This window comes from Saccostrea cucullata, unplaced genomic scaffold (genome assembly GCF_032062105.1).
Source record: "Saccostrea cucullata isolate Sc308-1 unplaced genomic scaffold, CSIRO_AGI_Scuc_v1 ctg17935, whole genome shotgun sequence".
NCBI lineage: Eukaryota > Metazoa > Mollusca > Bivalvia > Ostreida > Ostreidae > Saccostrea > Saccostrea cuccullata.
The window spans coordinates 10272-34936 of record NW_026928684.1 but is presented as its reverse complement, the minus strand read 5'-3'; the positions used below and the strand labels follow the sequence as shown (position 1 = coordinate 34936).

The 24665-nt window shown below is 33.5% G+C and overlaps 1 protein-coding gene across 1 annotated transcript; it reads right to left on the bottom strand.

The window, feature by feature from the left end:
* Positions 1–1270: 1270 nt before the first annotated feature.
* LOC134278440 (uncharacterized) lies at positions 1271–16016 on the bottom strand. Its single transcript, XM_062760761.1, is given in 3 exon segments — positions 1271–2974; positions 2977–3246; positions 14390–16016. Coding segments are annotated over 3 exon segments (3291 nt in total). The 5' UTR covers positions 16014–16016; the 3' UTR covers positions 1271–1577.
* Between the last annotated feature and the right edge of the window lie 8649 nt (positions 16017–24665).

Below are 24665 nucleotides of genomic sequence, written 5' to 3'. Positions count from 1 at the left end.
AATTTATACCAGTCACAAGTTCAGAGTCACACAGTGATAAATATAGTGCTAATTTATACAAGTCACAAGTTCAAAGCCCTTATGCCTGCATTGTGGAGCATATCATGAAATTGTTGCATTTAATTTTTTTCTTAAGTTTTTGTTTAATTGATGTTTTATGTGTTTGTGCATGTGTGTGCATGCGAAAAATAATCTGTCTCATTTCCTGTGGTTAGAAAGGGAAATTTTATGGGTGAGAAAGGGAATTATCTAATTATTACAATGTATTCTAATTTTTTTTTTCAGTTTATGAGTGTATTTATGGGGAGGTTATGTATGGTTATGGCATTCCAATTCATATTTTTCAATGACATGTATATCATTGTATATCATTGGCTTTCTGCAGCTATTATAATTGGTGTCGAAATGAAAGAGAGAAAAATATTGTAATTTGCATAAAAATGTTACACAACTTAGCATAATATAATTTTTATGTCAAGTTTCATTAATTCAGTTTTTTTCTTGTTCAAATGGTTCACATGTAGATATGATTTAATTTTGTACAAATACACACATTTCCATCTCCAAATCATATTTACATTCAACATTTCATTGCATTAATAAAATTTCGGTTTTCATATTTTTTACCAAAATTTGCAGACCTCTTGATCCAGCTTGCTTTATTATGTTATCTGTATTTTATGCACAGTAGAAAAAAATCCTTATTAAAAAAACATATTTCAATTTGTTCAACAACGCTAAACTTTGTCACAACATTCCAATGTCTTCTTTCAGTGTTGGAGTTATCTCTCTTTGAATACTTGTGATCTCGTTTTGCCTCGTTATATCTGGGATACTTTAATGTCCCTGATTGTTAATTAAAAGTGATCAGATAATTATAAATGTTATTTATTACTTACAAATAAAAATCGATTGACATGAAATGTTTTAGTTTTGTTGTTATAAATGTTATTTATTACTTACAAATAAAAATCGATTGACATGAAATGTTTTAGTTTTGTCATGTCCCAGACTGAGTGATTGGGAGTTAATAAATAATTTTGTGTTTTGATACAATTGATTTTGAAGTTTCAAGGACTATACCCTTGTTATACCTGGGGCCCTGACTCAGTTCACATAGTGTCGTTTGTCCAACGGGATCATATTGATATTGATTCAGGGTCCTGACGTTGTGAGGGTGCCTAAATATTTTAACTCATGATTGACCAAAGACTTCAAAAAAGTATCTTTGTGGGCAATGTTTTTTGAGGAAAAAATACTAAATAATCAGTATATTTGTTCTGTGTTTTTATGGGACTATTTTTTTTAAAGTAAAATTTGATGTCACGGGGCCTTGTGCATTTCAAATCTACTAAATTAGACGGTATTTCGATTTATTTTCAGATTGTTCTTTCAAGTAAAAATGGAAATATCAGGAATCACTGTCTAGTTAGGAGAATATGCTAGGGACATCAACAATAGTGGGAAACATGGGATAATTTTAGCTTCGCCCGTTATGCAAATTATCCCATGTTTCCCACTTTTGTTGATGCCCTGGCATATTCTTCTAACTAGACAGTGACTCCTTAAATAAATGTCTATCTAAGATATTTAATTTTCTTAATCTTCTCACTCCACTCAGCAACAAACAAGTTGTCTTTTTTGTCCACACATAAACAAAATGGATTCTTCAGATCACAGTTATCTATATAACGGAGGAATTGTCCGTCCTGGTCTAAGATATGGATATAGTTATTAAAATAGTCGGCTGTTAGGATCTGACTCTGGCTGTCTGTTGTGATGCCACGGGGTCTAAATGGTTCATTCTTTGTAGCAGAAGGATGACCAGTGTATCTAAATCGGAGTTTTCCAGCCTGATTGACCACCACTACAGCACCAGCTCCACAGTCAGCCACACAGATATCCAGGTTTCTGTTCTCACTGATGCACTTTATGTAAGTATTTCCTGAATACAGAGGTTTACCCTCCTCATCAAACTGGATTGTTTGTTTTTCTGTGGAGCCTGAGTAACAGACAACTTTGGATTGTGTTTTATCATCACTGTACATGGTAACCAGGAGATCACCAATGGAGGTGACACAGAGATTACTAGGTACCCAGTCCTGTAGTCTGATCATCTCCTCTATCTGTCCATTCTTTACTTTATTTACAGTCTTTGTTTTCCATTCAGAGTACACTAGATCCCCATCACATGTCACTGCTATATCATTTGGACTTTTCCTTGTTTTTGTTTTGATTGTCTTTATAAGTGAGCTTTGAATGTTGAAGCATTTCATATCATCGACAAATCCACTTGTCCAGATTTCTTCTTCACTAAGACAGGCAACACTACGGAGTATTTCATGTAATCCAGTATTTACAGTGGTGATAAGTTCTGGTTCTTCAAGCAGTTCTCTGGTTGTTGTCTCTGGTTTCTTCAGTTTGTAACCATTTACATCTGTTTTGGTTTTTAATTCTGTTAAAGATCCAAACAATGTATAAAGATGTTCTGTATCTCTACCCTTTGGACTGAACACAGGCAGTGATATCTTCACTTTAGGTGGAAGTTTACTTAAATCTTCAATTTTAGAACTGTATTTCATAGTCACGGACACTTCATTTGATTCATCTATTCTATTCAACTGAAGCAAAGTTTGCTCAATTTGATTTATAATCTGCTTAATTTCATCTAAATGTTTCTTCAGAATGCTTAGATGTTTATTTTTTACTTTTTTAATTTCTGTTTTCAATTTGTTGACGATTTTGTCAATTTCTTTGTGCCATTCTTCACCATGTTCTGTAACTGCTGTTGAAAGTTTTCCATATTCTCCATCCAGATTAGCAATCTGAGCTTCTATATCAGTGGCAATCTCTTCATAGGTTGGAGAAATTATTTGTTCTAACTCTTCAGTATCTTTCCCTATGATTTCTCTCTTTGAATTAAAAATATCCAAAAAAGTTGAAATGGTATGTCCCTTATGTGTATCAGTTATAAACATAAAGAACACACAGATCTGTTGCATTCTTCACACTGAAATTTACATCTTTTTGTTTCATGTGTTTTGCACTGTGGGTAAATTAAGGTGGATTTTCTTTGTTGGAATGGGACAATTTTATGTTTTTCATATTCATCAGCAATGTGTTCTCCAATGCAGGGCTTACAAAGGTTGACATGACAGAAATCACAGAACATCTGTACTATAGCTGTCTCACAAAGGTCACATCTGATCACATCCTGGGCACTGCTGCTGGGATCCATGTCCAGATCTAAAATTTTAATGATATGACATTGATTATAGCTCTCAATGTCTATATAAATATCTTTGGTCGAAAACGAAAGTAAATATTATATCTACCCTATATTTCATAATCTCACAGATTTATTAAAATTGTTACCTTAAAACTTAAATTGCTTATGGTGACGCCATTTTTTATTGAAAAGTTTAATTTCAATCTAAGGGTGTTAAAGGATTAAACTCATGCACCTTTTCACCCAGTATCTAAATAGGCCTAATCCTCAATTATGTACCCGCCTAGTTTATTTTATAGGAATGTTATGCATTGTAAATTATACAATAACTTAATTAAGTTAGATTAAATAATTTCAGATGTATAACAATATAGACAATACCAATTTATGTATGTCCAAATAAGAATCCAGAAAATAAGAAATGGCGGAAGCTTGCCCTCACCTGACTGGAAGGTTAAAATATAGGATGTTATAGATATAGTTGTCTTTCTTGAATAATATTATTGATTCATACAAATTATGTTTTCGTGTTTTTTGTTTATAATTTCAATGGTATTTCAATTTCCAAATTTTGATTTTTTTACGTTTGCGTATCGATCTAATATTTTGGAATTTAGACAAATATTCGTCATCTGAGATCTTTAAAATAATTACTAAGATATATAGTAATGACTGGTAGAGGGTGTTCCAATAGGGGAAATATCCTTAAACCGTTTCTGAGTTTTGTCCAAAATTGAACTGAATGGTCAAAAATATAAACTTAATGAATTTTTTAAACATCAACGCATGAAAAGTAACTTTTGGATTTGATATTTTATACATTTAAGCTAATTGTACATGGACATGCAGGTATCTGGACCCCAGAACTTGCACTTAGTTGTAGAAGTGAACACACCAGTGTCAGATATTGTACATTGTGTCGCTGAATTTTTCATTGTATCAAAAATGGACAGTTCAACCAAAATGTATCCTAGACTTTTAATGCAAGTAAGAATAATGATATTTCATATAAAAGTTTACGCGTTTTCTCCAGTATTTCTAGTATAGAAAAGATGAAAGGTCATGAAGAAAGGAAGTAAACGTGACCACTTATAATAACGTCTGACGACTATGGGGGATACGTCTGATTAATGTTTAAAGAGTTTGTAGTTAAACAGTCAAGGGTTCCAAGAAAATGTCTGTAAACTTCTATTTGGATATCCATATCCCCAAACAGAAATTTCCTCGTATGCAGTTACCAACGTAAAATTAAATTGGAAAAACTTAATGAAAAATTGTCTGATGTTGTAGAACTCACACATTCTCTAATTGCATTTCATTCGTGTTCTACAACTGTCATGGAATGTGAGGTTTAATCACCAACTGCTGTAATGTTCGAACGTGTTAACACCGTTTCTTTTGAAGTAAAATTCCTTGTAATCCTGATGTAAAAAGTATAAGTCACGCACTCTGGGTTTTTATCAAGAATTTTAATTGGACATTCGCGTCGTCTACTTAAAGTCGTGATTGTCGAGTGTCAGTCTGTTCAGACGGGAAATTTAAATTACTCTTCAATTATAAAGCTTTGTATACAATCTAGAAAATATGTCGCCAGTACAATGATTGAAATGATTGAAATATTTTTCATAAAAAAATATACATAACAGGTGCAAGTCTATGTTCTGACTTGCATATCTTTGTGCACAAGGAACCATTTTCCGCTGATTTTTGCGTGCATCTTGTGGGGGTGTACAGATTGCATAGCAAAAAATGTTCCGTGTATCGATGACACACAATTGCAAAGTATAGACGAACTATCATCCAAGTCTCTCCCAAATAACACAGAACTTTTATACCATGGGCGTGATATGAAGCTGACAAAAACAATACAATCGACCGATCGATCTAGCGGACTTGGCCAAAGTTAATACAACTCCCCTTGTTTGTCAAAGCCCGACATTTCTGCGATTCCACAAACATAAATAAAAAATATACACACCTCGAACGTGTATAGGGCCAAGTCACGAGGTCAAATTATACAAACAGAAGATGAGGAGAACATGGATCAATATAACGAAGACTAGCATAAGAAGATAGGGGAACTATAACAGAATTGTGAATCGAACACACCCAGAATCAAGGACGGGACATGTTTGCTTAGAAAGACTGGCCATCTTCATATTTAGTGACTGGAATGCAAAAATATTCGATTCATGGACGCTGGCTATCCTTTACAATAGTCATAGAGCTAAATTCAAGGAAAAATTCATAGAGCTAAATTCAAGGAAAAATTGACGTCTCCATATCAGTGAAATATTCTGGAGAGGGACGTTAAACAGTATACAATCAATCAATCAATCAAGGAAAAATTTGATTTTATAGAGAGATTCAGAAAAATGTGCTTACAACTCAATTTTTTTTGCTTATCAACAGTGTAAATACGTTAGCTTTACATCTCATTTTGTAAAACTTGCATAGGGCCATTCTTCTTGCTTTTAAAAAGTCTAGAGAGGTTGATATAATGTATGTACAAGTAGTTTTTTCCCGTCATTTACAAAACAGTTGATGAGCGCATTTGTCAGATGTTTTAACTTACCGTACAATCTAGATCTACAGATTACCGAACTATTTTTGGCTTTTTACTTTTTAATTTGAAGAAACATTATATGTTTGTTCAATCGATACTGAATTTAAAAAAAAATTATAGATTCTTAAACCTGTTCAGTTTCTTTCATCTAGTGCAATTTTTGTTATACCTTAGAAAAAAAGTATTATGGTATTGTTCAAAATTATATTGTTGATCAAAATTTCATTAAAAATTATTTTGAATCAGATTTATCTGTAACTAGGACGTGTTTTCATATATGGTACATCAAAGATGTATGCTACAGATGAACTGCGTGGTCTATTTCTTTCAGATGAAGGGACATTAAACTTTATGGACAATCAAACAGAGGTGCCATTTTAGCTATAAATGTACCGTTTCATCTCATTTGAGGTGACATTTTAGCTATATAGATACCTATTCTTCTCATTAGTATGAAACATACAGAGATGATAAAAAGAATTCAAAATCAAAAGTCCACAAAACAATACAAAATAGGAGCAAAACAAACATGGGCCTCCAAAACATCAGAGGTGGGGTCAGGTGCCATGGAGGAGTGAGCATCCCCTGCCGACCTGTCACACCCGCTGTGTGCTCCTTGTCATGTTTATTTTCACTATACCCAGGACATTTTCTGAGGGAATATCTTAAATATTCTCTTCCTTTAGCCGCTTAATCACAGTTGGGTAAAATACACTGTGTAATACCTGGTACTTGAAAGGAATAAATTCATTAAGAAGTGTCTTGTAACCCTGGTAATCCTATATATAGATCCTAGGTCTTGTTAATCATATTCCCTCGCATGTTTTGAACAATGCAGTGCATCTAAATCGGATAATTGGGAACTTATTATAATAAGCTGTATATTTAAGTGCATTGTGTAACACAGATTTGTGTGAACATTATAATTATCTCCAATAATGCTGTCAGTCAATCCATGTTTTTCCATTATCATCTGCAAAAGAAATGAGAATTGCTTTATTGATTTGTGGAAAATATAGAAATAGTGATTTACTGTTAATAAGTAAAACATCATGTGAAACCATAGGATCGTCGAGTTTCAGCGTATTCATTGATTTTGTGAGCCATCCTTATCCCAATTATTTGTCCACAAATGACATATTCCCCCACATATTTTTGTCAACATTTCTGAGTGCTCTGAATCTTTTGAATAATACTGTGTTAAAGTGTACATTTATAATTGCTGTATTCAAAATTTAATTAGCGCAATCACTGGGCATAGAGTTATCTTTCTTAATAGAGTGAGAGGGTAGTTAGAGTTATCTTTTTTATGGAGTTTTAGATATATCTAAATCATACTGCACAAGGTATATGAGAGTGTAATATAACAAAAATGTGTGTATTACAGCAAAGATCTATGTGGACAATACTTAATGACACTTCTATATAAATTTCAGGATGGGGTGAATGACAGTATTTTCTTTCTGGGGGCTTCCAGTAGCGGAGTGTCGTTCCACAAACACGCTGACGCTTGGAATGGGGTCATATATGGACAGAAGCGGTGGTTCCTCTGCCCCTCCACACACACCCCACCAGGAGGTAAGCCAAGGGAGGCAATTCTATTAATTCCTTAAGTGTGATTTACAGGGGGACAACTCCGTAACTGATTTATATTTTTTGTTACAAGCACATTCTGAGTCATACTCATGTCATCATTTCAAGACTTCTTTTAGGATATAAATGTACAAAACTACTATTAATAATTGCTAATACTTTTAGATGAGAATTTACTGTATTGTTAAAAAACTATTTTTGAGAAAATGGTTTATAATATTTCCTCTGTTGTACTACAAACATAATGTGTCTAATAAAAAAAAAATTAAAATGTACGGTTTATATAGTTTATTTTTTGACTTTCAGATAAATAAATATATTTAATGTACCTGCTGTATTTACTTTTTTCCAGTAGCCTATAATAAGCTGATGTCTTAATTAATTAACAGGCTTTATTGATCATTTTCCTGTAAATTACAATTTTTGGTCTCTGATTTCAGGAGTGTACCCGGGCTTTACCCAGATGGAGTGGTATGACAAGATTTACCCCTCCCTGTCGGGGGAGGATCTACCCATGGAGTGTGTCCAAGAGGCGGGGGAAATACTGTACCTGGTAAATTATCATACAGTCAATCCTCGTCATCTCAAACTCAGTGGGACTGAGTTGAGTTTAGATTTTGAGATAATTAGGAACGTTAAAGAAACTGGGGCTAAAATGCAGACTGGGAGATCTCCAAATCACGAAATTGACAATAGCCATGGTGTATAAGATACTTGAGTTCAACTGTATACAGTACAATCTGCTTTTGTGGAATTTTAAGTGGTACAATTTGTTAAAGCTTGCTGTAGTTAAGATTCTTTCTTTGTTGAATAATTGATGTTCCCCATGAACAAATTTTAAATTCAATATCAATTGAATTGTCAATTCAATTTGTAGTAAAATTTTCAATGTATTTTGTGTGTTTTAGCCAGAGGGGACCTACCATGGTACAATTAACCTGGGAGACACAGTAGCTATTGGAATTCAGAAGAAAGAGGCTTCCATAGAGACAGAAAAACTCTTCTACAAAGGTCAGTAGATAAGTGCACATAACTATGATATCATTTTTAGAGTATTATTGGGATATGACATGCAGTCGGTACATGATCAAATTCTATAACACCCAAAGGGCGTTATTATACATATATTACATGGTTTCAAGGGCAGCATACCAGAATATTTGCTCCAAGGTGACAGGAAATTAAGCCCTGGAGTGTTAAGTCACCCAATGCCTGCATCATTGGGGCGACATAACACTCCTGGGCTTTTCTGTCACCGAAGTGCAAATATTTTGGTATTGATGCCCAAGAATTAAGCCATGTAATATATGGTATGTAACATTTTTAAGCATTGAACCCAAATCAATCATCAAACATATTTAATGAACACTATGTACACATGTAGATTATTAACATTGAGTATACTTCAAAAATATCCTGTCCTGTTTAATGGCAGAATGTTTTCAGTATGCTGACACTTGTGTTGATAACTTTTGTTGTATTAAAAGAATTTTTCTCCTCAATTAAATTATCTAATTCCTCTGAATTCAAATAAACTAATCGCAGACGTTGTCTTGACTTTTTTAAACTTTCGCTGAACTGTTTACGTTTGCTTAGCAACTGCCTCTGTGAATTTCGAACCCGACGTAATTAATATGTGGAATGATTACATGCTAGGGAACATAACTGTGTTCGGGAGGGCAACTTAACTGTTTCCGAGGAACATAACTGTATCTGGTGTAATTTGGCAGTTTTTCAGGGCATATGGATAAAAATATTATATTTGTGATATAATGGGAAAACTTCTTCAAAAATGTTATTTAGTAGATTTCATCACGTACCCACTTCATGTCATACCCCAATGAAACTCTAAAAAATGATATTTTCTTTCTTATACAAATGTATTTATATTTTACATTTTCATTCATGTTACAAAGAAATATAGGCATTATTAAGAATTTGATTTTGAAATGCAACGTACATTACGTTACCACGACGTCATATGATGTCAGTGTCACAGTCGAAACTTTCCAAATTACTTGTGCAGTTTGCTTTCCGTACGCAAGAAAGTCTGATCATGTGACCTACTGCATGTTATTGAAAATTGAATTCCAATTTTAAAAGCATTGTTATATAAGGAAAGACATCAGCAAATGTAAATATCCATAGCATAAATATGAAAAAAAATTCATGAGATTAAAATTCCTTATAAGATGACATGGCTTATTTCAGGTAACTGAAATGAGCATAACGTTTTCCATTGATCTCTTTATCAAATTTTGCTGGCTCTTGGAAATGTATTGATTTTGGATAAATTCTTACTTTTGCACATTTTCAAAACTTATAATAAAATACTGATTTTCACAGAGCTGAATCTGGAACAAGCTACACCTGGCGCCACCAGAGATCGACTACTTCAGGAGAGGATCCAAATTTTTCAGAAGCTCCATAAACTTCTACCTGGTAGGTAAACATGGTTTTTCATTGGATTCCAACATTTGTTTCTCCATTCCCTATTGATTACATGTGTTAAATAATGAGAAGAATTTTATCTTTTGTTAGAAAACTAGTCGGCCTTTAAAATTGTGCAGAAATAAAAAGCAAAAATATTTTAGAATGCAGATTGATACAGCATGGCTTCAAAGACCAGTATTATAGCTCAAATGAAGCTAAAGTGATTTTATCCTTGTTGTCCCATACCATTGTATAAGTCGATCAGGATGTAGAATTTCTGTATTACATGTTATGCATTATTTTACTTTTTTATTTGTAGAGAGTACAGAGGTACTGATGAAGTTAGGACAGGCTTATTCTGACACAGGGAGGGTTGAGGAAGGAATGAAATTTACCCAGCAGGCCATAGACAAAGATCCCCACTTCCTTATAGCTCACCTGAACATAGCCAAGATGTACATTCAGGTTAGCTAAACAGCATCTTACTCTCTGGGAAGTGTATTTTGTTATGCCCCCCTGCTGTCTGTTGGTCAGTCTGTCGGTCCATTTAGTTTCCGTTCGTTTTCTTCACAACTGTTGCACATACTGAAATGTGAAATTTGGTATACAGATTTTCAGATGAATATCTATGCCATGTTCTGTTTTGAGTATGTTTGCACCATTTTTGTCAGAGTTATGCCCCTTGCACTTAGAAAAAGCCCAATTTGGGGGAGGGGGCATACCTGTTTTACAAACATATCTTGCTTATCATAGCATTTACGATTGTTCAATATTCAAGACATCAATGAAAATTTTGCAGAAAATAACTGTATTTGATTTTAAAATATTTTATTTGTTTTTGCTCTGAAATCTGAATTAAACTATTGTAAATCTCAGTCTTTACAAGAACTTGTGTTTCATGTGCAGGTATAATCACACAAGACCACAAGACAGAAATTGAAAACGGAAAACAAGTTTTGCTCTTGTTTACTTTATAAATGATTCTCCAGTATATTTTTGAGTAAAAAATACCTTACATGTATGCAAAAGAAATTTTAATTGCAAGAGATTAGAACCAGCACAGACACCTGAATTTTTATCAATCACACACCCAATAAGCCAAATATTGAAAAATTCCTTCCCCTCTATATAGAGTAGGTAGAATTGTTCGATATTTGGCTTACTGAGCATCTGATTGATAAAAATTCAGGTGTCTGTGGAACCAGTCAATTTATAATTGATTATAATACCCCTGCTCCGAAGGAGAGGGGGTTATACTGTTTTACCCTTGTGTGTGTGTCTGTCCGTCCATGTGTCTGTCTGTAACAAACATTTCGTTGCAGTTTTCTCAGCAATTACTCATCGCAGATGCTTGAAATCTCTGGGGCATGCCATACGATGGAATACATTTTTGTTTTAATCTGATATCAACTTCCTGTTTGTCTGTGCGTTGGTCCGTTTCATACATAACAAATTTTCGTCGCAATTTTCTCAGCAACTACTCATCGCAGATGCTTGAAATTTTCACACAGTCTTCTCTGAGACATGCCTTATGGAGGGATACATTTTTATTTAAATCTGATGTCAACTTCCTGTTTGTCTGTGCATCTGTCCGTTTCATACATAACAAATTTTTGTCGCAGTTTTCTCAGCAACTACTCATCACAGATGCTTGAAATTTTAGTACACTCTCTGTTGAGGCATGCCATATGGTGGAATTAATTTTGAGATGAATCTGATGTGAACATCATATTTTTCTGTGCATTTGCCAGTAATTGAACTTGTAGAAATTAACATGATAGTGTTTATTCAAATCAGAGCGGGGGTATTACTAGTGAGCATTGGCTCACAGATTTCTTGTTTGTTTTTTTTGATAAATAATTTTTGATTTGAGCATATTTTATTATGTAATAATTAAATATATAAATGGATTTAGCAGTAGGCATAACAATTGCCAATATTTTTAAGCCCTCTCCGTTTGTAATCACCGAGTTATCTGTTTCTTTAACAGAAGAATGAAGATAAAAAAGCTGAAGAAAAGCTGAAGGTTTGTTTGGAGATGAATCCCAAGTTATGGGACGTACATGCTACATATGGAGACTTCCTAATGAGAAAACAGAGATTTAAAGAGGCAGCACAAATGTTTAGAAAGGTAAGGAAAAATAAGTATTCAAATCAGGTACATTTATAATTAATGTCATTAGACAATGCTGGAAATGATTAAAAATTTCACCTTCTCTGAAATTAGCCATTTCCGATTTCTTAGTTATCATTTTCTATCTTTCACATGAGAAATTGTTGAGAATTTTAAATACATGTAGTCATTAACTATCGTAAATTATTTATTTTCACAAGTATGCTTTTTATCGCAAAATAAATATCAAAACTTTTAATGTCATTAGACAATGCTGGAATTGATTAAAAATTTCACCTTCTCTGAAATTGGCAAAATTGTTTTTGATATTTCCGATTTCTTGATAATCATTTTCGATCTTTTACAGGAGAAATAAAAAATAAAATAAAAATAAAAAATTGTTGATGATTTTAAATGGTTATTAATTACCTGTAGATTCCTTATTTTTTCGCAAGTGCTTATTATTGCAAAATGGCAATTCAACATCAAAGCGCGAGAAGAATTTTTTTTACATGGATTTCAGCAACAACCCCCCCCCCCCCCCCAAATTAAAGTGAAAAATTTTATTTTGGGAGTGATGCTTCTCTAATTTAAGCGATTATTAAATTAATTTTATTAATTAATTTACAGGGAACACAAGTAAAGCCAGACATGATTCCGTTCTGGGCGAATCTGAGAAACGCGCTGCGATAAAGTGGTGACAACAAAGGTGTAAGGGAGACAAATCTGGTTATAGAAAGACTTCAACGAGAACAGCAGGATAGACAGTGATGAAAATAGTGCTAATTTATACCAGTCACAAGTTCAAAGTCACACAGTGATAATAATAGTGCTAATTTATACAAGTCACAAGTTCAAGGTCCTTATGCCTGCATTGTGGAGCATATCATGAAATTGTTGTGTTTATTTTTTTTTTCTTAAGTTTTTTTTATTGTTGTTTTATGTGTTTTTTGCATGCATATGTGTGCAGAAAAAAAAACATCTGTCTCATTTCTTGTCTTTAGAAAGGGAAATTTTATTATGGATGAAAAGGGGAATTATTTAATTATAACAATGTATATATATTTTTTTTCAGTTTGTGAGTGTATTTAAGGGGAAATTATGTATGCATGGTTATGACATTCCAATACATATTTTTCAATGACATATTGTATATGTACAATGTATATTGTAAATCATTGGCTTTCTGCAGCTATTACATTTTATAATTGGTGTGAAATGAATGAGAGGCAAATATTGTATGTTGTATTAAAATGTGACACAACTTTAAATTAGCATAATATAATTTTTTATGTCAATTAAGTTTCATTCATTCAGTTTTTTTCTTGTTCAAATGGTTCACATGTAGATATAATTTATTTTTTATACAAATGCACACATTTCCATCTCCAAATCATATTTACATTCAACATTTCATTGCATTAAAAAAATTTCGGTTTTCATATTTTTTTTACCAAAATTTTAAGACCTCTTGATCCAGCTTGCTTTATTCTGTTATCTGTATTTTATGCATATAACACAGTAGAAAAAAATCCTTATTAAAAAACATACTTCAATTTGTTCAACAATGCTAAACTTTGTCATACACTGTAACATTCCAATTTCTTCTTTCAGTGTGTTGGAATTATCTCTCTTTGAATACTTGTGATCTCATTTTGCCTCGATCGTTATATCTGTGATACTTTGTCCCTGATTGTTATGTTATTTAAAAGTGATGAAACAATTATAAATGTTATTTTTTACTTACAAATAAAAATGGATTGACATGAAATGTTTTAGTTTTGTCATGTCAAAGACTGAGTGATTGGGAGTTAATAAGTAATTTTGTGTTTTGATATAGAATTGATTTTGAAGTTTCAAGGACTATACCCTTGTTATACCTGGGGTCCTGACTCAGTTCACATAGTGTCGTTCGTCCAACGGGATCATATTGATACTGACTCAGGGTCCTGACATTGTGAGGGTGCCTAAATATTTTAACTCGTGGTTGACCAAAGTCATTTGCTACATGTATGTGCACGACATATGTCAATATTGACTTGGAGGTCAAATACTTCAAAAAGTATCTTTGTGGGCAATGTTTTTTGTGAAAAAATACTAAATAATCAATAAATTTGTTCCGTGTTTTTATTGGACTATTTTTTTAATAGTAAAATTTGACATCACGGGGCCTTGTGCATTCAATTCAAATCTACTAAATTAGACGGTATTTCGATTTATTTTCAGATTGTTATTTCAAGTAAAAATGGAAATATAAGGAATCACTGTCTAGTTTGGAGACTATGCCAGTGACATCAACAATAGTGGGAAACATTGGATAATTTTAGCTTCGCCCTTTATGCAAATTATCCCATGTTTCCCACTATTGTTGATGCCCTGGCATAGTCTCCTAACTAGACAGTGATTCCTTAAATACATGTCTATCTAAGATATTTAATTTTCTTAAGCTTTCCACTCCACTCAGCAACAAACAAGTTGTCTTTTTTGTCTACACATATTCCCCAAAGATCCTTTAGATCACAGCTATCTATATAACGGAGGAACTGTCCGTCCTGGTCTAGGATGTGGATACAGTGGTTATCACAGTCTGCTGTCAGGATCTGACTCTGGCTGTCTGTTGTGATGCCTAAAGGTTTAAATGGTTTGTTCTTTGTAGTAGAAGGATGACCAGTGTATCTAAATCGGAGTTTTCCAGCCTGGTTGACCACCACTACAGCACCAGCTCCAAAGTCAGCCACACAGATATCCAGGTTTCTGTTCTCACTGATGTATTTAATTTTGCTATTTCCTGAATACAGAGTTTTACCTTTTTCATCAAACTGGATTGTTTGTTTCTCTATGGAGCCTGAGTAACGGACAACTTTGGACTGTGTACAATCATTAATGTACATGGAAACCAGGAGATCACCAGAGGAGGTGACACAGAGTTGTATAGGTTTCCAGCCCTTTAGTCTGATCATCTCCTTTGTCTGTCCATTCTTCACTTTATTCACAGTCCTTGTTGTCCCATCAGTGTACACTAGATCCTCATCACCTATCACTGCTATATCATTTGGCCATTGTCCTGATTTTGTTTTGATTGTCTTTATGAGTGAGTTTTGAATGTTGAAGCATTTCATATCATCGACAGATCCACTTGTCCAAATTTCTTCTTCACTAAGACAAGCAACACTGCGGAGTTTTTCATACCCAGTAATTATTGTTGTTATAAGTACTGGTTCTTCAAGCAGTTCTTTGGTTGATGTCTCTGGTTTCTTCAGTTTGTAGCCATTTTCTTCTGTTTTGGTAGATAATTCTGTTAAAGATCCAAACAATGTAGAAAGATGTTCTGTATTTTTAGCCTTTGGACTGAACACAGGCAGTGATATCTTTACTTTAGGCGGAAGTCTGCTTAATTCTTCGATTTTAGAAATGTATTCCATAGTCATGGACACTTCATTTGATTCATCTATTCTATTTAACTGAAGCAAAGTTTGTTCAATTTGATTTATAATCTGTTTAATTTCATCTAAATGTTTCTTCAGAATGCTTAGATGTTTATTTTTTACTTCCTCAATTTCTGTTGTCAGTTTGTTGACAATGTTGTCGATTTCTTTGTGCCACTCTTCTCCATGTTTTGTTACTGCTGTTGAAAGTTTTCCATATTCTCCATCCAGATTAGCAATCTGAGCTTCTATATCAGTGGCAACTTCTTCATAGGTCGGAGAGATTATTTGTTCTAATTCTTCAGCATCTTTTCCTATGAGTTCTCTCTTTGAATTAAAAATTTCCAAAAGAGTTGAAATGGTATGCCCCCTATGTGCATCAGTTATAATGCATAAAGAACACACAGATGTGTTGCATTCTTTACACTGAAATTTACATCTTTCTGTTTCATGTGTTTTGCACTGTGGATAAATTAAGGTGGATTTCCTTTGCTGAATTTGGACAATTTGATGTTTGCTATAGTCATCAGCGATGTGTTCTCCAATACAGGGTTTACAAAGGTTGACATGACAGAAATCACAGTACATCTGTACTATAGCTGTCTCACAAAGGTCACATCGGATGACATCTTGGGCACTCCTGCTGGGATCCATGTCCAAATCTAAAATTTGAATGATGTGTCATTAATTATAAGTCCCAATGCCTAAATGATATGTATAGGCGAAAACGAAAGTAAATATTTTATCTACTCTATATTTCATAATCTCACAAATCAAAATGTCCTGATTTATTAAAATTGTTACCTTAAAACTTAAACTGCTTATGGTGATACCGATTTTTATTTTTAAAAAGTTTAATTTCAACGTAAGGGTGTTAAAGGATTACACCCATGTACCTTTTCCCTCAATATCTAAATAATAAATATGAACCTGCCTTGTTTATTTTATAGGAATGTTATGCATTGTAAAATTATACAAAAACTTATATGTTAAATCAAATAATTTCAGATGTACAACAATATATTATAATATTAGGCAATATCAGTTTATGTATGTCCAAATAATCCAGAAAATAAGAAATGGCGGAAGCTTGCTATCACCTGACAGGAATGTTAACATTTACGGTGCCTTAGATATAGTTATCTTTCTTGAGTAATATTACTGATTCATAAAAATTGTTTTCGTGTTTTCAAAATTGTTTATAATCTCAATCGTATTTCAATTTCCAACTTTTAATTTTTAATTTTTTTTTTACGTTTGCGTATAGATCCAAAATTTTGGAATTTAGACAAATATTCGTCATCTGAGATCTTTAAAATGTAATAGGGACCTAATCAAGTAATGACTGGAAGATGGTGTTACAATTAATAGGGGAAATATCCTTGGAAAGTTTTGGAGTTTTGTCCGTAATTGAACTGAATGTCCCAAAATATAAACTTTATGGATTTTTTAAAAATCAAAGCATGATAAGTAACTTCCGCATTTGATATTTTCTTTAACTCTTTTTTGGAGATATGCAGAAATATTTTGACAAAACGTCTACTAGTCGATTTTGCGACCACAGATCATTCTTTTATACTGTTATATCATTATATTTGCTCTCTGAGATATTTTGACCTTCCTAACCCCCTCCCCCTCTCCCTCCCAAAAGCACTGACTTTAGAAGAGGATGTTAAAACCTTTTTTTTCTGATGAGTACCATTGACAATCACATTTAAGCTAATTGTACATGGACATACAGGTATCTGGACCCAGAACTTGCACTTAGTTGTAGAAGTGAACACGCCAGTGGCAGATCTTGTACATTGTGTCTCTGAATTTTTCACTGAAAACAGTAAATATCAAACATGGACAGTTCAACCAAAATGTATCCTAGACTTTTCATGCAAGTATATAAGTATAATAATATTTCATATACAAGTGTACGTGTTTTCTCCAGTATAGAGTAGTTCATGAGCAAAGGAAGTACACGTGACCCTCGATCTATAAATAATAAAGTTTTTCCGCGTTTCGTAGAATAGCGGGAAAACATTGTATGATAGGAACGTATATTATTGGAAATGCCTGTTTATGGTAGGCGTGGCCAAAGGAAGGCCAATGAGAAGGTCGTATTTTGTGAGGTGTTGGATCATTCTAAGCCAGTGCTCCGCAGAACACACACGTGTTTTTGCTGAGTTTTCGGGAGCAGGAACGAGCAAGCAGAACTGATGTCAAAAGAAAACCATGGTCCTGTAACGATTGTTTACTTTCCATGTCATCGGGCTTTACAATGTACAAATACAGAAACAGTTTCTAAGATAAGTATAAGTGTTCTAAGAATATTAATGATAAGGAAACGAAATACCAAGATAGTTTTATTAAAGGTTTATTTTAAGAAACTATAGTATAAATAAAATGTTAAAGTTCATTCTATCGATTATTAAGGTGAGAGTTTTGGGGTAGATATCATGTATTTTAGCTATTTGAAACAAGTGACTTAAAAAAAAAAAATTTTAAGTGTTTATCAAGACGTGTATTGTATTACTTAACAATAAGCAGATAAGTATGGCTTTTGGCAATATAAGCATCGTTTACAAAAGTTATAAATTCTACCTTGTATCCATTCATTATATTCAAATGAAAGTACAATAAACAACCACACCATTACGACATAGCAACGACATGTAGCGGTTTTATTGTACAATGTTCATATAACACGCAAAATATGAAAAACAATTTTTATTTACATGTTAAATGTTAGATTTAGTAATAAAAGATAAGATTTAAACTTTTATCGTGCACGACGTGTCGTCCTAAATCGGTATTTAAATCACTGTTCGCCTCAAGACATTATGTAGCCTTGCTAGTGAAACCGGTCTTAGAGAACCACGTGGTATTCACCGGGTGTTCAAGATAAAACCTTGAAATTCTGAAAAAAGTAATTCAAAGTTATTTACACCATGTAAAAATTGATTTCTATCTAAATCGTACCTCAAATGAAATAAATATATAAAAAGGTTGAGTAGCTGAGGTCAAGGATATACCTCATGTTGCAGTTAAATAGGACGAGTATGCATTCAATATATTAGGACAAGTAAAGTGCATGTTTATTCAGCTATCATCTTAGTCCGTAGTCAGTGGGAAAACGATGGTGTATTAAAATAGTTTTGTGTTCAATGTTTTACCATTTGGTATTCCATTTGCTGAATTCTTATTATAAAGTTAAAAAATTGGACATGACAAGGAATTACCCTGTATTTCTTAAGCAGATGTAAGTATCTGTAAGTTTTAATAAAATTTTTTGGAACTTTGGACATTGTGTAGTATTCACAATTCATCTAGCGGCCTTAACAACCATAGTTTGGTAATTTTCGAGTAGAAAAATGAAACAATAGTACATGTATATAACTTCCCAGAGAATAGAAAAATTGCTACGGCATATCAGTGAAATTTAATTCAAAGTTAGTTGTTTTCAAAGTATGATAATATATCAATTACTTATAATAACTTGTATGAGAGAGCAAATCATTTCATAACTCGGAAGCCGCTATAGGAAAGGTGGCTGGATTTTTATACAACGATACATTGGAAATCGTTTATCAGATTCAGGATCTGAAGAAGAGTTTTCGAAACAAAAGTTTTTAAAAGTTTAAACTCTGTATCTTACATTTGTGATAATCAGTGGAAATTGTTCATGTAGACGGCTAGATATATATATACATGTATATAGAACATTTATATCCAAGTACGTTATTTTGGTAATTTTACTAATATTAAAAAAACAAAAAAGGTAAAGGAGAAGTCTATATCAAAGTTTTCTTTGGATTTGTGTCTCATCCTTTGGAATCTGTCAATTATAAATATGCTTAATTCAAAAGGTCTAGAGAAGAAATCTTATTTGAATATTTATAGTGATGCGTCTGATTCATGTTATTGGTGCTCTAATAGAGAGATTCAATCATTCAAAAACGTTAAATACGTGGACAAGTCAGGAATCTTGTCAAAACGTTTAATACTTAGACAAGTTAGGAATCTTGTCAGAAACGTTCAATACGGGGACATGTCAGGAATCTTGTCAGAAACGTTCAATAAGTGGACAAGTCAGGAATGTTGTCAGAGTTCTATGTGGAGAGAACAGGAATATAAAAATAGATAAATGAATATTATAGGGAAAAGTATTTGGGATATATGGACAAGATGTGTGTAGAATTATAGAGGTGGGCAGTAGAAAGCCATAATATTAATTAAATATTGCAAAACGGATACGTGGCAATTGAAAAAAAATAATAATAATAATAAAAAATAATAATAATAAGTTAGAGCCAAAACTTTGAGTATGTGCTTAAATAGCAACGATTGGAGAATTAAGTCTTATGTGTTTGAAAACATATGTTGAACCTTAGGTCCACTTGTTTGTTACAGTTTTATTACTGATTAAAACTCAAGGTGTAAAAAAAAGATAAAAAAATAAATAAATAAATAAAATAAATAAATAAATTAAAATAAAAATTGTCATGTCAAGGTATTAGTAGAAATAATATATTTAGACAATGTATAGCTTATTAATAAATGATTAGTGTCTCCAACAAGGTTTAGTATCAGAAAGAGTGCTTTGATGTTTACAGTATGGAAGTCTGTTTCTTATCGGTAGCTTTTTAAATCAAAGTACTGAAAGTACTGATAGACGGAGGCTTGGAATGAACATGATTGTCTCTTTGGGAAATTTTTATTCATATTCTGACCCCAACATTTGCCTAAGGGTAGTTGGCCATATCTTTTGAAAAGTGGATACCAGGACATTAATACTTCATATATCTTTTTTTGTGGAAAGACTTTTCATTGGATATAACAAACTTGACCTTTTGACCTTGACCTTCGATATTCTATTCTTATGAAAAAACTTTAACCTTGGCCATGACTTTTGAATGGCAAGGGATATATGGGGGGGGGGGGGCAACAGTGTTTCACAAACTCATCTTCTTCATTTATGTTACCATGGTCTAATGTTTAATTATGTAATTTACTGAATTCCTATTTTTCATCAAAAGGACAAACCAATCTAATTGCAACTAGGGGTATTGTGAGCAATGAGCTCACTAAATGATACCCCCGCTTCCCAAATGAATAAAATGGCAGTGTCCATGTTTTGCTCTGGAAAGTTCATAATATATGTCAGATCAAAAAGTAAAATAGAAGGTGCACAATGGCAATATGTAATGAAGATTCTGTGAAAGTTTCATTAAATTTCACTCAGTGGTTTAAGAGGAGTTGCGGATAAGAGATGGGTACCCCAAAGCGTAACAGACGGACGGACGGACGGACAGACGGACGGAAATAACGATTACTATATACCCTCCCGCTTTTCAAGCGGGGGGTATAATAAACTATTTCAATTTCAGTTCTTTAGTGACTCGTGGTAAGAGCTTCCTGAAATGTGAGAAAGCCAAAAAATACTTTAGTATCTCTAACTCTTCATGACTAAAAGGAGCTGAGATACAAGCATTCAGATATAACAATGCATAGATCTACATGCACATTCAACTTTTAATTAATAGTTCTGTTGTGTTGGGTATGAACATAAAGAAGTTCCAAATATTTCCAACATCATGAAAAATATCAAGCAGAACAAACGCCTGTTTGGGTGCAGATCTTGAAATGTACTAAGCTCTACAGGTATTTGTTGTCCAGTGCGCATTAATCCTGACTTCCAAATTCTTACTTGACTGGTGATACCTTTAGAAACATTTGCATCTAGGTGAAAGTTGATTCCGCAAAATATGCCATCCCATTGTTCAAGTTTTATAAAGTGATTACACCGCCTTGACTAGATATTGTGGATTCAACGATACCCTAATATCCAGTATTATACGCGATTTTACAGATAATGCCCATTTTCGTTGAAAATCCTTCCCGTTTCAGAAGCGGATCCAGCCACTCTTGAAAGAGGGGTTCCAGGGTCGTACTGTCCATATAACCCCCCCCCTACACACTCTCAAGCAAAGATTCACACACATGTATGGAAGATCTTATGTTTCGGTAAATAATATCTGTTTACGTCCATTTATTTCTTTGGTCCCCCAGTCCGAATTTAAAGAAAAAATAAAAAAAACTTCTGAAGCCTTAATTAAAATTGAACGTATTTGCAGCATTTCCAAAGAGTACAAAGAATTTTCTTTTGGAGTTTGAAAAAAAAATCCGTGGTGGATGCAGGTTGGGTTTAAAACAAAGAGTTGCATGTTAGTTCCTTCAAATGATATAATTAAAACGGTTCATATAATATAGAACCGTTTTAATCATATCATTTGAAAGAAAAGTGAGTGGAAGAAAATTAATGTGTGAGAATCTATCTATTCAATACATAAATATATGTATTTTTATTTATTCTCGGAAAACGTTTCATTCTCTCTCTCTCCACTAGACAGAAAATAAAGTGGGCTTCCAATTCCCGGACCCCCCCCCCTCCCTTGGATCCGCCAATGAACTGTTTACAAGCATTCACCCATCCTTGACACTTTTTCAATATCTCTCCAAGTTTTGGGAAATCTAATAAATTCAACTCCTTGCATATATTTTTTGTGGGCATACTTTGAGTCACTATTGCAGATTCCATGACAACAGTGTTTTATTGCATCCTTTTTTTGCACAGGTTAGCCATAATATTACTAAATTTACACCACAAAGTAAGATTTAAGCCACTGTTTTGGTTTTGGTCATGTAAACATAGAAACATGTGGGTCAGTTTGTCCCATCTAACTTCTGAAACATGTGATAAGGAATTCTAAAAATAGATGCAGCAGAGCTATAAACAGACAAGCCGCATCTCTCTGCTGAGTCAGTGAGTGAACATTTAAAATATGTCAGTTTCAATGAAACAATGATGTAGATTTCTTCTATCTAGGTAATGTAGGGTATTAATGTGATAGGACCTTCGCAAACTAATTAAATTCCCCAGGTGAGGTGAAAGGTGTGAGATAATTACAGGTCCATGAGAAAAAAAAGAATTACATGTATGTAATGTATTTGGAAATCATTGTGACCGAATTAGATTAATTGCATCAAAAGCAGATGCAGAGAACTGCACTCGGTGATCTGTTTTGGTTTCCCCGACAATTTAAATTATATGTCAGCGAGAGTTTTTATCAGCCAATGAGCGTGTCAGCAGTTGACTCTAAACATTACTGATCACCTGTCTGTATACAGCACATATCCGATATCAGACAGGCAGGCCAGTTTATCAAAGTTTAGCCTGGTTCCCTGTCCCTGTTTTGCTTCATGTACTCCTGCCTTGGAAAGGATGAGCCGGGGGACCAAGCTAACGTGATAAGCCGCTAGATGGCGAACGCAAATTCCCTTCCGCCGCAGCTGAGCGGTACCAATAGAGCGGAGGCTAAGCCTCCGTCTAAAAAGAATAAAGGAAATCAAATTACAATATTTTGTTAAAAGAAATTAAACAAGTAACGTATTTGATAACTCAAAAGTGTGCAAGGTAATTTATGGTGGACACAAGGTAATCGATATGATTCTTCTTAGATTTTTTAATAAATATAGTATAAACATTCGTTTTACGCATAACTTGTTTTTGCAGACATAACTTTGGACAAGATCATGGAAAAGGTGGTAAAATCAGCGTGGATTCAGAAGATATAGGAAATGTCGTCCTAATGTAGAAGTTGTGTGATTATCGAGAGAAATGAGGAAATGTGTAAAAAAAAAAATAATAAAGTCAAAATTTGCGATTCGTGCGACTGTGTCATCAAGTGAGTACATTTCATTCTGGGATACTCGGGTCTAAACGATTCATTCCAGGAAACTCGGATCCTAACGATCATTCCATTTGTAAAAATATTTCGTGGAGTTTTAGACAGATCAACAAATGCAAGATGATTAAGATTTCGACGAGTTCAGATCATTATGTCGCTTCTGACGTAGTCTTAGCAGATATAAATTCATCAAAAGCGTTCATACGTAAAATTATAAATGAATAGGACAGACAAGAACATGAAACAGTGATAGTTTGTGAATCTGCATCAACAAGCTCTGTGAAATATTAACATTGGCATATATTTTATGGGCGCAGGCTTTGACGCTACAGCGGGCAATTCAACCACGTCCCCCGTTTAAAGACTGTCGGGTTCGACAAAAGACAGCTATATGTTAATGTCAGTTTGGAAAGTACATTTTAATAAAAAAAAGGGGGGGGGTCGGTATTATTTAATATTTTTCCTTAGAAAGAACAGTTGCTTGTTCATCATCATTTTTTTCAGGTGTAATTTATAAATTTGATATCTGAAAGTTATATTTTTTTGACTCTCTAACTTTTGAACTTGATATTCTAAGCTAGCCTGGCTTACAGCTTATGTGTTGTATTATTTGAGGTGTAGTCTGTCAAATAATGAGTGAAGATTATACTAAAGTTTTCCCGCGTTTCGTAGAATAGCGGGAAAACATTGTATGATAGGAACGTATATTATTGGAAATGCCTGTTTATGGTAGGCGTGGCCAAAGGAAGGCCAATGAGAAGGTCGTATTTTGTGAGGTGTTGGATCATTCTAAGCCAGTGCTCTGTGGCAACGCACTTTGAAAAAATTACGCACTTTGAAAAAATTTTTCAAAGTGCGTTAAATTTTGGGACCAGGTTAACGCACTTTGAAAAAATAATTTTTTTTTCAAAGTGCGTTAATATCGACCATATTAACGCACTTTGAAAAAAAAAATTCTGCATGGCTTAGTCAATATTCCTACAAATCTTAGGTATGATAAATTATCATTTGAACCTGATTTGATACTTTTTGTCCCCAGCTTGAAAAGTGGGAGATATTAATTTGGGTCTATCTGTCAGTCCGTCCGTCTAGCTGTCCGTCCATCCGTCTTTCTGTAACGCTTTCATTTCCACACGATATCTCGCCAACCCTTTGAACATTTGCAATGAAATTTAACATAACAGAATCCCTGTGGCCTTAGGAAGACCCCTTTTGAATTTGGGGTCAAAAGGTCAACATTCAATGTCGTAAAGAACTACGAACGATAGTATTGTTCTTCCGCCTATCTCTTAGTCAATTCTCAAATGTTAACATATTGGAATGATTCTAAAAAAAATTATAGAGATTTATATGAATTTTCATAAAACCTTACTTATTTGGGATACCAAAGAGAAATAACTCTATAATTTTGGCAAAACTTGTGTTTTTAAACACCTGGAGTTTAACAGAGAGATTATCAGATATGGTATCAAATTAACATCGAAAAGCAGACAGGTACTGTAGATTCCTTAATATAAGCGAGGAATTAATTTCTGCGTAATTTCGCGAGAAGTATCACTCGCGAAAA